The following is a 15,031-nucleotide window of genomic DNA, read 5'->3' as shown; positions in this document are numbered from 1 at the left end:
CATATCCTCCTATATTACCATCTGCATGCCTGTGAACGTTATCACATTTAGTGATGATCAATAAGGGGGGGTAATTTTCTCCCTTTCTTTTTTGTCAGCAACCGAGGTTTCGTTCTTTAACCCTTCCGCTGCTCCAGCGGGCACCCGTTGCAGGAGCCAGGTGCACCCGTTTCGTGTTTTATTCCACACTCGGCGATGCAGGGCTAAAGACAAAGTGCAGAGTAGCCCCATCTGTGAAGTTTGTAAAGCTTACAAATGGGAGCTGTGATTGTTGAAACGACAAGTTGCAGCAACAGGTAGCGTATTTTGCCACATGCCAGTCAGTCTTGTTTGCTAACCAGTTCCACCCATCTATTTGTGACCGTTCCAAGCAGATAGTATTTCACCAGGTCTGGGCACACACAGACAAAAAAGAATCTCTGCATGAACAGCTAATAAGGTGTGTGATTTTTTTATTCTCTCTTTTCTCGCCAAGTCTTTTAATGTTGTCTGGACAGGGTGTCTTACCGTTCTAACTGTTCCCCTTGGTTCAGTCGTGGACTGCATGTTGCCATGACTAAGCGTGTAGTGGCTCTAAAGTGATCACTACTAGTTAAAGCAATTTGTGACCTCTTGGGCTTTGCACAGACTGCGTAAACTTGCACTGTAGCATCTCTTTCATCATCCCCTCCTTCCCTGTTCCTCGTCTCCCCACCAGGGCATTCCCGTCCCGTCTTGTCCCGTCCTTATTGCGTTGTTTTGAATTTCAATTGGCATGCACCAGCTAGCCCAAACCACAGTTCTAACGCAGCCATTATGTCTCTTTCGAGCATGGGAATTCAGTGGGTCAAGTTATGTTCTGTGTTGACTTACATGTGGCAACATATGGGGCTCAGTAAACTGGTGTCTATCCTATCGTAGTTCACGCAGTATACAGGTGTCACTTACTATAAATGATCAGCGTTTTTCAATTAGACAGATGTTGCACAAAAAATTAATTTCTGTACCATAAAACAATGGATTCAATTTAAAGTGCACCTATAAACAGCGTTTGGGGCATGTACTCAGTCTGACGGTATCACTTGTGTGGGGACCAGCTCTGCTATGTGCAGCATATGACAAGTTTCCCCATGCTGAGTCAGTGTGCACGCATACAATGTGCAGATCCGAGTACGAACCAGTGTGTCCGTCCATCCAACTGTTCATCACCCTCCAACCCATGCCTGCACGGCGGCACGTGCTACGACTCCAGTGGCCTCACTTCCCCGAGTAGCCAGACTTCCCTGTTTGGCCTGCCATTCCGGTGCTCCTGTGCAGCGGGATTTTGGGGGGACTACTGCGAGCATGCCAGCGGCACAAACCCCTGCGAGTCCCAACCTTGCAGAAATGGAGCCACGTGAGCTGACTTTTAGGCACACCGGCGCTTGGGGTGTTTCCCACAGTGGATTGAGTACTTCTCCGGGCAGTGTCAAATTATTGGTTGCACAATGTCAAGCACACAATGTCGAGTGCACAATGTCGAGTGGATTGAGTACTCCAATGCACAATGCCGAATTTTTGCATTTTATTGCTGCTTGCACCCTGCATTAGAGAATGCAGAATCTGAGCTGCTTTGTCGCTGTGTTATTCAAAACTCCTTGCTCTATGTGGAAATCCGCGTCCACTAGACCAGGCCAGTAGGTTTCCTAGGTTTACCAGTTGTGGACGGCCTCTTGTGCAGTGTGCATCAGTGCTCACAGGCAGCTGCTTATCCTTTTGTGTATTATGTACAAGTTTGGTTTGCTGCTGTGTCACATTGCAACCCTTATTTATTAAAATAAATAAGGGTTGCAATGTGACGCAGATTCTGTGTGCTGAAACTAGTAAAGAAAGTGAAAGTTAAAGGTTCATTTATATGGTTCTGCAAAATTTTTCCCTGGCACAGAAGAAACAAGCAGAAACTGTCCTACTGATTTTAGGTTTGTTGATGGTATTATGTTTTATGTGGGGACAACTTTCATCTCGTGTGGTGACGTTAACCGCAAGTGCTTCACTATTAGTGTAATAACTTGGGTATGTATTTTCACAAGCTGCGATTAACACATTTCTCTATTCTAAGCGACATTGTATTACATGGCCCTATTTGTCAAGCGTACCCAGTGTTTCACGAAACGATTACTTCCAACCGTAACAAAGGCCAGGTGCAAATACTGTCAGAAACAAAGTGAAGGTGGACAGCGGTGCCACGCAGTATGGTGGCGCCATCTAGGTGGATTGACGGTAAACAAGACGTTCCCAGTCTGCTGCAGACTATGCGGCGTGCTAACGTTTGCTTGAAGACCTGTTTTTGCTACGTCATCGCAAATGTCGTGAAACACACAATTTGGTGGGAGAATCAAAATTTTAACTCAAATTGATTAATTTCTCAATGAATAAAGCAAATGCTAGGGGCGCTATGAAACACCAAATGTTTCGAATAGAACAAACTTGTATTGTGTCTCCATGGCCCCTTTAAACGGGTGCCACGGATACACCTGTCATGGTGGTGGGGCCATGAAGGCACGAAGGCACAAAGGCACCTGACGGCGGCCATCATCTGGGTAGAAATGATGGACTTCTTTTTTTTTTTTTTTTTTTGAATACCTCTGAGCTTTACCATCAGCATCCTATTCACCACTCCAGCGGTCTACTTTTTCGCACTTTGTACGTGTATACAGTAGAATTTTGATGATACGAATCTCGCGGGACCGCGAAAAATATTCGTATCATCCGAAATTCGTATGAACCAACACAGACCAAAAAATTGAGCGCTGAAAAAAGTTTTCGTTTATTTCTTTTCTTACTTTCGCGTGAACAAATCCATGATTTTTTCTGCTTTTTTTAAACCCCCACGTCACAAAGCAGTCCTTTCTGGAGCGCGTAACGCTTCGCCTAGCTTCGCGCTTGTCTCCTCACTCCCGGTGTCCAAGCTCGCTACACTCCGCAAGTCAAGCGTGAACCGCATGGTGCGTTTTTGCACGCGATTCGCACGCCTCGGCTTTGGGCACGCTGTATTTTCAAGGCCGCATTGACAATTTCGCGCCCGCGGTATCTCCTACCTCGGTCAGAAAAAGACGCTGACGACTTGCGAAACGCTCGAGACAGCCCGCTGGCTCCGCCCGAGATGTTTAGGCTTAGCACTCCGGCAGATATTTTATGGGCGCTTTCACTAGCGGCGCGGATGGTGTTTTATAGTACCGTTTTCGCCAACGTTATCAGCTCCTTTACTGCACAAGAAACTTCGTGTCTGCCTTGAGCGGCATTTTAAAGAGCGGCTAGAAGCAGTCGCTCAAGCGGCTGTGCCACTTCGCGGCTGAAGCCACCGCCATGTTGCCGCCGCCGGCCGCGGCGCGCGCAGCGTGCGAGAAGTTTCGCGGCGGGCATGGGGCGTGCGGGGCGCGTTTTCGCGAGCAGAAAACAACAGCCCGGCCGTTTCTGGAGAAAGAAGAGTGACAAATGGGGAGAGAGAGCCGTCACTTGCTTGTTCAGCAGTTGGGCGCCTCGCCGGCTCGTTCGTATCATCCGCCGGGCCGCGCAGGTCCGTTCGTAACAGCCGAAATTTTTCCCATTGCAAACAATGCAATTTGCCGGGACTTTTCAGAAATTCGTATCATCCCGAACTTCGTATCACCCAGAATCGTATCATCGAGATTCTACTGTATAAACATGCCTGATGCTCATGTAATTCTGGTAATCCTGAGAAATTTCTCTGCTGCCGTGCTTTGGCCCTTCATGGCCGCTAGGGTGATGCTGGCGTGTCTGTGCTCCTCAGGTGTGACTACGACCAGTGGGGGGCGGTGTGCCTCTGCCTGCCGGGCTACTCGGGTGACCTGTGCGAGGTGGAAGACGACCAGTGCGCAAGCAGCCCCTGCCTCAACGGGGGAACCTGCCTCGGCCTGGTCAGTTGGCGTTGGTTGTCATTGCAGAGCAGCAGCTGCCTGTTCACCCGCGGTTGCCATCCAGAGTGGGAGGTTCCGACTGAATTAAGTTAGTCAAGGTTCCGTTGTATCTGGTGTCATCGTAGGCAAGCTCTTCCTTTCACAGTTTACTTTTTTATCTTGTTTTTCACTTGCTATGCTTGGAAATGGTGGCACGCGATCCAAGACCCCTCCGCTCCAACATGGATTTGCTTATGCATTAACCATAACATTGCATTACATAACATTACATAACTAAATACATTAGCCATAACCAGGTCAAGGTACCAAAACATCTGCATTCAAGGGAGCAGGCTTTTTTTTTTCTTCTTTTTAATGGAGGGAGGTGGTGCAGTTTGCTGAAAATTGTGTAGTTTCTAATTACTGCCGTCTCACCGACTGTATACAAGTCACCCCTAAATAAAGCTACAGAGTGATTTTGAAACCCCGCAGTTTAAAAGCGAAATGGGTTCTGCTGTGTGGGTCCAAGGGCTGTCAGGAATGATCGCATGTTTAGAGCTCTAAAGAAATGCTGGACCATTTAAGCATCTTATAGTTTCCCTTTAAATTTGTCGGCAGTAGCTGTATTGTATAGTAGCCCAGGTCGCCAAAAAGTGAAAGTGAAATGATCTCTGTATCAAGTCCTGACCAGGCCTGCCCAAGTTTGATAAAACGAGGACTTGCCACATGCTCTTGTACTTTCTGTGTTACCACCTTCCGTGTTTCGTCAAACCTTTTCTTTTTTTTCTTTCTTTTTCTTTTTTTGCAGTGCTTTAAAGGCCAGTCCTTTCCTTTCCATCATGTTGAATTGCCATGGTGGCTTCAACTGCCTTGTAGTTGATGGTGCTTGGGGATTTTTGCACATGTGCTAGCTCCCCCCTCTCTTCTTAGGATGTGGGGGCGAAGTGAGTGATGACGGTGCTGTCTGCTCTTGGCTTTTCTCAGGTGAACGACTTCATGTGCCAGTGTGCAGCTGGCTGGGAGGGCAAGAGGTGTGACAGGCAGCTGGATGCCTGCCGGGGAGCCAATCCCTGCCTGCATGGCATCTGTCATTCGCTGTCCGGTGGCCGCTTCAGCTGCCAGTGCCTGCCGGGATACTCGGGTGAGCGAGGCCTGTTTTGAGGCCCTACCATATTGCAAAATGCTTGCCTATTTTTGATGGCACTGTTGCCGCGGCATGATCTTCTTCTTTGCACCTATTAACACTGCTCTAATTGTTGTAATTTTTGTCGTGCCAGGGAACTGATGAAGCTGGCATGTCTGCCTTGCAGAGGCCCGCAGTTACAGCTGCCATTGTAACATTGTAGGTTGGCTGTAGGTTGCTGGACGACTGCCACCACAAGCTAGTCATTTTCTCAGTGCCATCGAAATGGCATCCTGCAGCTCGGTTCCCGTGTTTGATAGCGCACTTGACACACGATAACTTTAAACTTCGCTGCTGGCATACCACAGTACAACACGTGCAGCACACGCTGGTGAACGTAGGAAGGGGGAAACATAAGTGAAGTAGCCACTAAACATGGAGCAGACAAAGCTGCAAATGGCATCTGGCAAAGTGAGTCAACTTATCCTGTTTTGTATTAGCAGTCTGGGCAAGCGAGAATCATGGTTGTCACAATCTTTTCGAATTTCAACCATTGAAAGATTCTAATATTAGTAATGAATGTGGCCATTTAGATGGCTGTGGCCTTCATAACCTCGGGAGTCGTTGCTGCCGCTGTTTCACGATAAACTTCACCTAGAAAGTTGCGTGTGTAGGTCCCCGTATTGAAGTAACACTGTGTTGCAACCATGTGGTCGACGGCGGCACTTTTTTTTTTTTTTTTCCTGACGCGTTGTTGTGATGCACTTTATTGTCCATACGGCCAGTGTTGGGAAATTACAGGGTGATTTTCGCAAGTCTGGCACTTGATAGTTCCCACTGCATAGTCATTCAATAGGGGTGTGTGAATACCAAATAGTAGCTTTCAAATTGAATATAGAGTCGAATTAGGAAAAAAAGCCGAATTTCAAATAGAATATCGAATACTAAATATCTTTTTCAAGCCTCAATTTTTCATAGGTTCCTGTGCAAAAAATTAAGCTGTTTCATATGTTAGGGAGTAATGGCATTTTTTTTACAACCCAAATAACGCACTTCCCAACTCATTTGCAGCAGTCCGGTCACCGAACCACTATGAGGCAGTACTTCAGGAATCCGGAGCAAGCACGAGATGCGTTGAAGAACGACTTGCGCTAGAGTTGCTGTACTGCAGTTATAGCAATTATAGGGAACTCCTAGACAGCGACTTATAACTCTGAAGCGAGCACTTTGCGAACAGGAACAATAGACGCAAAAACATGGAGAACCATAATCGTGGACCACAATAAGGCACTTCTTCACATGCACATCGCAAGTGTGAATGATACGTTGTGGAAAAAAGCACTGCACTACTGTTTGCCACAGGAGAGCCAGCGCTGCGCTGTGTAAGGGCAGCTTACTAGAGTGCCATTATCAGGGTACGCATTCCTTCAGAGGCCCATGGCGAGCACCAAAGATAAGTAACGGAGAGATAGCTAGTGCTTACAGCTTATCGGTTGAACAAAGGGGTAGTAAAGGAAAGGTAGTAAGTAGCAAAACTATCGCTCCAATTTGTCGCCTGGGTTCTAGAACGTAAAAAAAAAAAAGGCTGACAATTGTCAGCTTTTTTTATATATATATATATACTATACTATACTCCCCAATGCGAAATTTGTGTGCAGCGCGAACTGCAGTCTTCTCGGTCATGGCGCATGGCTGCTGCATCTCTGGAAGCAATCGCGTGATCAGCAAATGCACGGCGGCACACGCTACTCTGCTGTTATCTTGCAGTGTGTCGGCGCCGCCAAGTATGTTGTTGCAAATCGTGTTTGAACCTCCCGTGCAAATGTCACGTGGTTCGGATGAGCCACGCAACGTGGAGGACACTGAAGGACTGATGTACGTGCATCACGCAGCGTATGCTGGGCTTCTGTGTCATTGCGTCAGCATACTGCCCTCCTCCTCACACTTTTGCAACACTTTCATCCTCCACTTTTCTGCGGGCTCATATTCGGTCGGCGGCGTCTTCGTTCTCTCGGTTATCTCGTAGCGCGTTGCCTCTGGGGAGCGTTTTGCGCTGCCTTGGTGTACGGCCTTCCCCCTTACACTTTCGCCACACTTTCCTCCTCCATTTTTCTTCAGTCTTTGGTGTTCCCTTCATTCACTTGGTTGCGAGGCCAGTGATGCCGCCAAACCGCAGTAGCGGGCACTTCAGTGCTGCGCACTAAAAAATGCAGTGAGCATACACCGACTGCATGCAAAATAGACAGCACCTCTTTTGTTTTTCAATTGATGGAGGCATTGTCAAAAACATGACAGTGGCGGCAAAGTTTGTACAATTGCTTTACCGGAAGCTGCCCTAGCATGTAAACATCCGGTCGCAGAATTCAAAATAGTGGCCATATTGTCGACGGTGATCTTATCTATGCAATCGGAAATTACTCCATGCTGCACGGTAAAATGTACGGCCTACACAAGGCGGGCTCGTCGAAAGCACGATTTAGATGAAGCTTGCCGAGTAAACGAAATGGAGTAGACGGTGCAGAAGCAATGTGTTAGCACGCGGCGACATTTCACACTTTTGCACAGCCGGGCACATCAGAAAATCTACACAACTATCTGAAAAAATCGAATGCTAGTGGGTATTTGTTTCGTGAATCGAACTATTTGCAGTGGTACTATCTGATTCGTATTCGAATATTTGAGTACAGTTGAACCTTGTTAAAATGAAGTAGCATTGGAACAGCAAATTAGTTCGTTATATCCAATATTCGTTGTAACTAGGGGTGTACGAATACTCGAATATTCGAATACAAATCGAATAGTGCCTCCGCGAATAATTCGATTCACGAATCGAATATGTACTTATTCGATTTTTCGAATAGTCCAGTGGAGTTTCCAGACGTTCCTTGGCTTTGCGAAAGCGAGAGACGTCGGCGCACGCTAACGCACTGCTGCTACACTGTCTACTCGGCAAATTTCATCCTACTCGCGCTTTCGAGGAGCGTGCCTTGCAGAGGCCATAAATTTTATCCTGCTGTACGGAGTAATCTGTGATTGCGCCGATAAGATATTTTTTTCGAGCCACGCCGTCGACTCTGGCCGCCATTTTGAATCGTACGACCGGATGTTTACATGTTAGGGCAGCTTCTGATAAAGACTGCCACCATTTTGACAGCGCTTCCGTTAATTTGAAATGAAAAGCGGTTCTGGCTGTTTTTAATACAGTTTTGGTGTATGGTTACTGCGTGTTTACTTGTTTTTTAAACCACAGTGGATAGCGCAGGCTTGTCCACGGCGACTGCAGTGCGAGCTTTCCTTCTGCTACATATTATTCACGCTTCATGGTTTATCGTTCTTATACAAGTTCTTTATCGTGGTCCATGATTGCTTTCGCGTCCTATTGTTCATGCCTGCAAAGTGCTCGCTTCTGAGTTGCAACTTACGAGGCTCTGAATAGTCGTTGCCTATGATTGCAGTACAGCAACTCCAGTGCAAATCGGGTTTTTTTTACAAATGTATATATTGCCCGCTCCAGATTCCTGGAGTACCGCCAATGCGAGTTGAAAAGTTCGTTCTCCAGGTTGAAAAAGAATGTCATGCCTCCCGAACATGCGAATTTATACTACTGGCGTTACAGACAACTTTTTTTCTTCTTTTTTTATGTAGCTTTTCACACTCCTGGTCAAATATTTCTCCGTTACATCCAATATCGTGCGCGGCTTTCATGGTTTAGTTTCATTATGAAAGAGTAAGTGCCATCGAAATAAAGCGTGTCCAACCAAAGTTTGTATTTAGTTTTTATATAGCCAATAATTCACTATATCGGTGTTCTTTATAACGAGGTTCAACTGTATTCGCACACCCCAATCATTCACACTTCCAATGCACCACACCGCAACGCACTCCCTGCACAATGTCCCCCACACCGCTGATACTCCCCCGATACCAATACTGATGCCAATCACTCGATCGCGGTGCCACTGCTGATTAGCTCCGTGCCCCCCTCGCAGAGTGGCTTATTGTATCATGGTTTTAGTGCAATACATGTGGCAGCCAGTTTTAAACGCTGATACAAACCAGGTCATCAACTCTGGTTCTTTTCGCATCCACCAGAAATAGAAAAGAAAAGCACATATAAGGCGCTCCGTTGTATATAAGATGCAGCTGCACAGTTTGTAGGAAAACATCGCATCTTATTATACACCACAAAATATTTTATTTAATGTGACGGTATTCGGCCAAAATCATTTGCTTCAAATTCGATTTGAACCTGCCGCCGCTTGTTCAGCCATGCCTAGCGGAATGTTCAGATGAAAGAACACAATGCCTGCTTTGCTCACACTACTCTACCCATACAGGTGACCGGTGTGAAAGGAGAGACGTCTGCACAGCCGACTGTGTCAACGGCACCCTTTTGTGTCACGAGCCGGGGTGGAAGTGCGACTGCCAGGATGGTGGCGAGACATGCGGTGCGACTGGAACACCTGCCACGAGCGTCTGTGACGCCCGGCCATGTGCGAACAACGCCACCTGTCGGGAGAGCAGGCAGGCCTCCAAGGGCTACGTGTGCGCTTGCCCACTGGGCCTAAAGGGCGACCAGTGCGAAGAGAACGTGGACGAGTGTGCTGGCCACCAGTGTCCCCACGGGATGGAGTGCATTGACAAGCTGCGTGCATACGAGTGCAGGTACGTGCCGTGCTGGGCATGCTTGGGTGATTGTCTAGATATTTTTCGGAATGCGGGAACAGTGCATATTCCTGGGCTGTTGGCCAGAATTGTCTCGCAGGCTGATAAAACCTCATTACAAGAGACACCCAAAGGACCCAGGAAACAGGTCTCTCGTAACCAAGGCCTCTTGTATGTGATACTGCTGACATGGCGAACACAGGAAAACCAACCAAACTGTTTTCATTCAAATGTTTCTTGTAACAGAGTCTTGTGTAACGAGGTTTTACTGTAATGGGAGAGATTGGTATTCCTCTAAGGCATTTTTCAGGAGAAGGGTGGTGGAGAGAGAACTCTACATAGAAATGAATAAGAGTTCTAATGAAAACATATTACTGGCACTAAAAGATGGGGCACATAAGAGGAATACACACTAGTGTGACAAATGCTAGTGTGAGTGCCCTGTATTCACAGTATTCCTGCATTCACAACAAAGAGGGAGCTGTGTTAGCTCAAAAAAGTGTGTACCGATACCGATGCTCGGTTTTTCCGATGAGCATCTATTGGTCTTGTTTTTTCTTTCACTGTAGCTGCCGTTTTGTTTTGCCGTTCCTACCTGCCCTCGTAAACACAACTGCCCAAGCCTGGAATAATCCTTTGCTGTGCTGCCTGCTGCTTGTTGTGATGAAGGCCCCCAACTTCTCATTACGTGTACATGCGCATGAAGAATTCCTGTATTTGTTAAATGCAACCAGCACAGTGTGGACATTCTTCCACTTGAAAGATTCCCACCATGGCAGCTTGGAACAAGGCTCTTCGCAGGGAGGCGGTTCAGTTTTTCAACTGCTGAAGCTGTTTGTATGATGAAGGCAAAATATGGAAATACCCAGTTGTGTAAAGGGCCTGGTGAACCCATACGAACCCATCGTCAACAGCTGGTGGTCGCAGACCAAGCGAAGCGCATGAGCCGGCGGAGGGAGCGCGATGTGGGTGGGATCCAAGTTTGCCAAGCCCAACCGGCTACGTCATGTGGCTTTGCGATCTCTCATTGGTCCCTCCATTAAGAGGACCATACCATGCTTTGCGCACCATTGGGAGGAAGGTAGAAAGCGTCCTTGAGCCCACTCGAGCCAGCCTGCATTCCACAGCCGTGGGGTAAGGGCAGCAGGCGCCCCACCCCCGCCCCACTTTGTGTGGACCTGGCCCTCACTTTTGCTTTTTTTGTTTGATAAATGACACTCGTTGTCATCCTCTCCCTCTCTAACACTGTCTGTCTGCTGCTGGCCTGTGTTTGCTTATGCTTTTCGGCTCGGGGAAGTTTACGCAATCGCACACTAGCACACTGTTTTCTGCCAACATGACAAGTGATGAAGACGACGACCGCGGCAGCAGCCACGACAGGCCGCCCACGACGGCTGAAATGCACTTGGCGCTCGATGTGCTGAGGCATGCAGTGGCAGGGGAAAACATTCGTGAAATCACTTGGACATAATTTTATGCCTTCCAGAAGTTGATCGTTGAAGATATTACTAAAAATTAGTCTTAAATGTTACGGTTGATGCAACTGCGGGCTTGATTAGGCGTTGAGGCGTTGATTAAAGGAAAGCAAGGAACAGTATCCTGATCAGTTGGGTGTGCGAATACTCAAACATTCGAATATGAATTGAATATTGCCTCTGTGAATAATTCGATTTGCGAATCAAATATCTACTATTCGATTTTTCGAATAGTCGAGTGGAGTTTCCGAACATTCCCTGCCTTTGCAAAGTGCTCCCACGTTGGTGAGCGTTAACGCACTGCTGCTACACCGTTCCAAATCACGCTTTCGGCATGCGCATCTTGCAGAGGCCGTAAATTTTGTTTCGCTGCACGGAGTAATCTGCGATTGTGTCGATAAAATCTTTTTTTCGAGCCACACCCGTGGACTCTGGCCGCCATTTTGAATTCTGCACGTGGATATTTACATGTTAGGACAGCGTCCAGTAAAGACCACCGCCGTTTTGACAGCGCTTCCATTAATTTAAAATCAAAGGTGGTTTTGGCTGTTTTTAATGCAGTTGGTGTATGGTTACTGCACGTTTGTACTTGTTTTTCAGACCACAGTGGATAGCGCAGGCTTTTCCACAGTGACTGTAATGCGAGCTTTCCTTCCGCTACGAATTATTCACGCTTCACGCTGCCCATGTGCTCCCGAAGAAGTGCCTCATCGTGGTCTATGATTGTGGTTGTGCCGTGTCTTCGTGTCCTATTGTTCATGGCTGCAAAGTGCTCGCTTCTGAGTTACGAGGCACTGTGTGGTCGTTGTCTATGATTACAGGACAGCAACTCCAGTGCAATCTTTTTTTTTTTTTTTGCTAAGTGCATGTTGTGCCCGCTCTGGATTCCTGGAGTACCGCTGATGCGAGTTGACAGGGGCGTTCTCTAGGTTAAAAAAGAGCGTCGTATCTCCCGAAGTAGCTTCTGCTTTTGCACAAAAACCTATGAAAAATCGAGGCCTGTAAAAAAAAAATATTTGATTCGATATTTGGCTTTTTTGTCCGAATTCGATTTGATATTCGATTCGACAGTTACTGATAAGCCCGCGGGAGAGCTTGCTGCTTTTTATCAGAGCAGTGTGTTCGTTCCAGGGAGCCTCCTCCTGAGCTGTGCCGTCGCGTGTGCAGGTGTCCAGACCCGCACGGGTGCGGCAGCACTGGCGGGCAGCGCTGTCGGCCCAACCCGTGCCTGCCGGGAGCCACCTGCCGGGAAGGGGAAGAAGCGGGGTCCTTCCTCTGCGTCTGCCCCCCCGGCTACCAGGGCGCCAGGTGTGAGGAGGACGTGGATGAGTGCGCCGTGCACCTGTGCCAGAACGGCGCTGTGTGCCAGAACAAGCTGGGCGGCTATCAGTGCTTCTGCCTGCCGGGCTTCACGGGCAGGCACTGTCACATTGAGGTGAGGCTTCCTTTCCCACATTTTGCATGAGCAGTAGTAGCGCTATAGTTTCGCAACAACCCGGCGGTGTCGTTTGCACGAAGCCAACGCGAAAATAGATGAGAGAGTGGTGAGGAAGCTGGAGGAGTGGAGGGAAGTGGTGCTGTGGATTCAGTTTGCCAGTGCAAATTTGTCACACAACTGGAATCGCATTTCCAGTGTGGACCCCCCACTGCATCAATTGGAATGATCGCCCATAAAGTTATGCCCAAGAGGGGTGGTGCCGACGTGCCCTGTATGTGCACGGGAGGGCAAGAAAAATTGACTGCTTCTCATCTGTATGGAGATATGTCTGTGTGTTGTTTCTGTGACAATACATGTGGCCTGCGCTCATCAAAGTTAAATGTAGTGAAACAAAGGTCACTGCTGTGCCCAGCATTGCAAATGGGATTGAAGAAAGTTGTGGTTTCTCTAAAAAAACTAGCACCAGGGTCCTTGGCTGATACCAACAAAACGTAATGATGGGAAGGCATCCAGATCCAGAGCTATAATTTCCTGATGGCTATGATGAACATCTGGAGCAGGTTCCAGTTACTGCGCCTAAATGCAGCGGGAATGCAGTAACAATGTTTAGCAGTAGTGTAGTAAACACTTACTACTACTACTACTACTACTACTATTACTACTACTTTTACTACTACTATTACTACTACTACTACTAGGTGATTAGGGTGAAAAGGAAAGGAAGTGCACTGGGGTTATTATTGAGCCCAACTGGGGGCTCAGCTGCATACAACCCAGTGCGGGGTTGGAGGGGGAGGAGAGGAGAGGAGGAGGGGGATGAAAGATTAGAGAGGAGAAAGGGGGTGATAAAAAGAGATCAGTAAGCTAGAAAAAGAAAAGCGTGGAGCCTCCGCATAAAGCTAAGCGAAGCAGCAGCAATGGCGCGGACAGCAGATGGCAGACAGCAGACCCTTTGCTAAGCGAAGGAACTGCGGCTTCCTTTCTCCCCCCCTGGAAGCTGGCTTAAATTCTAGTGTTACAGGAGATTGCTTTTCTTAACAGCGGAGCCATAATGGGTTTGATGTGCGGCGTCATCAGAAAACCCCCGGATGATAGTTACCGTATAATGCGGAATATAGGTCGAGATTTTTTACAGAAAAATTTGCCGAAAAGTCACCCCTCGACCTATATTGCAGTCACTAACAGTTGTCATCTGGCAACCAGGCAGCCCATCGAGCCCATCCAAATCCCAAAGGCACCATCGCCACCACCATCAATTGGACGAGATGCCATCTTTGTTTTGTTGCTTCTCTCGCTGTCGGCGAATGTGTGCGTGCTATTTTCTTCTTGCTCAAAATGAGTTTAGGCACTTGATGCCAGTTTACAGCAGCGTTTAAAAGAAAAGTTGTGGGTTTTCCAAGGCCAATGGCGCGTCCGCCTTGCGCCAGTTCGGTATCGCCAAAAGAAGTGTTGCTAGCGGCGTTAGCTGAAGGGGCAGCTCTCGGTATGCAACGCTCGGAAGACCTCGTTTCATGGGCGCTACTCTGTGCACCTGTGCACCTGTGCTGCTGTACAAAGGGGCAAATTTTGTCCGCTAGCGTCGTGCAATGTCTCTACGAATGGATACCTCAAGATGTTTGCTGACAGCTTGCACAGACTGGCTGTCGCTCCGGTCTGCACACGAGTGTCCCATGCTTTGCGCTCGCTTCACGATGACATGGTCTTGCGAGTGTTTAAAAGAAGTGCTGCATAAGCAATTCCCTGGACTGCACCGAGGACGACCTGCTGTGTGGGTGACAGTGAGCCAGAAGCAGTCGTCCGACGATACTTCAGACAGTTTTAAGCGGGTAATCTGAGATGAAACAAGTTATAGTCTCAATAAAACAATGGTTGGTACCTAATTATTTTTTTTTGCATTTTTCGGCTACAAGGTAAGGGGGTCGACCTACATTCCGCCTCGACCTATATTCCGCATTACACGGTACTCCTGCCGTTTACTGCTCCTGTGAGCATGTGCCTCACAAGGAGTGCCTGGCGTCGTCCAGGCTTGTGTGTGGTGTTTGCAAAAAATACCAAGAAAACAGTTCACATGCGTTCGTGCCTCAAAAGGGGAGCACAAGACAGCTCACGCTACAGATGCCCAGTTTGCGAAGCCGGTCTTTGCTGGTTCTAGCGTGTGCTGACGCATTCCACTGTGGGAGAAAGGTGAAAGCCTGGCTAATTCTGCTGGCCGTGACTGGTTTTTATAGCTGGTTAATAATTGCTACTGGTTACATTATTGCTTTATTTTCTCAGCTAAGCATGCATCTCTACACACTAGATCGCATGTGCTAGGCCTTTTCCAAGTGCCAGTGCTAAGCTTCGAAAACTGCGTTAGGCGATTCTTTTCGCCGCGTGAACGCTGTGCAGAGATGGTGCAGGCGTGTAGGAACAAAATATTGTCGAAACAACAAACAACGTATATGCAATACTAATC

At 47.8% G+C, this 15,031-nt stretch overlaps 1 protein-coding gene across 1 annotated transcript in view; it reads left to right on the top strand.

Moving 5' to 3' along the window:
* LOC144137957 (protein crumbs-like) overlaps nucleotides 1–15,031 on the top strand; it is a 168,306-nt gene that overhangs the window by 93,229 nt on the left and 60,046 nt on the right. The window contains exons 8-12 of the mRNA XM_077669997.1: nucleotides 1,144–1,375; nucleotides 3,770–3,896; nucleotides 4,860–5,016; nucleotides 9,336–9,663; nucleotides 12,306–12,573. Coding sequence (XP_077526123.1) covers nucleotides 1,144–1,375; nucleotides 3,770–3,896; nucleotides 4,860–5,016; nucleotides 9,336–9,663; nucleotides 12,306–12,573 — 1,112 coding nt within the window. The remainder of the gene's footprint in view (nucleotides 1–1,143; nucleotides 1,376–3,769; nucleotides 3,897–4,859; nucleotides 5,017–9,335; nucleotides 9,664–12,305; nucleotides 12,574–15,031) is intronic.

This window comes from Haemaphysalis longicornis, unplaced genomic scaffold (assembly GCF_048455015.1).
Source record: "Haemaphysalis longicornis isolate Haplotype H1 unplaced genomic scaffold, Haemaphysalis longicornis Haplotype H1 scaffold_1, whole genome shotgun sequence".
Lineage (NCBI taxonomy): Eukaryota > Metazoa > Arthropoda > Arachnida > Ixodida > Ixodidae > Haemaphysalis > Haemaphysalis longicornis.
The sequence above is the reverse complement of the archived record's forward strand: the minus strand, read 5'-3'. Positions and strand labels throughout refer to the sequence as shown.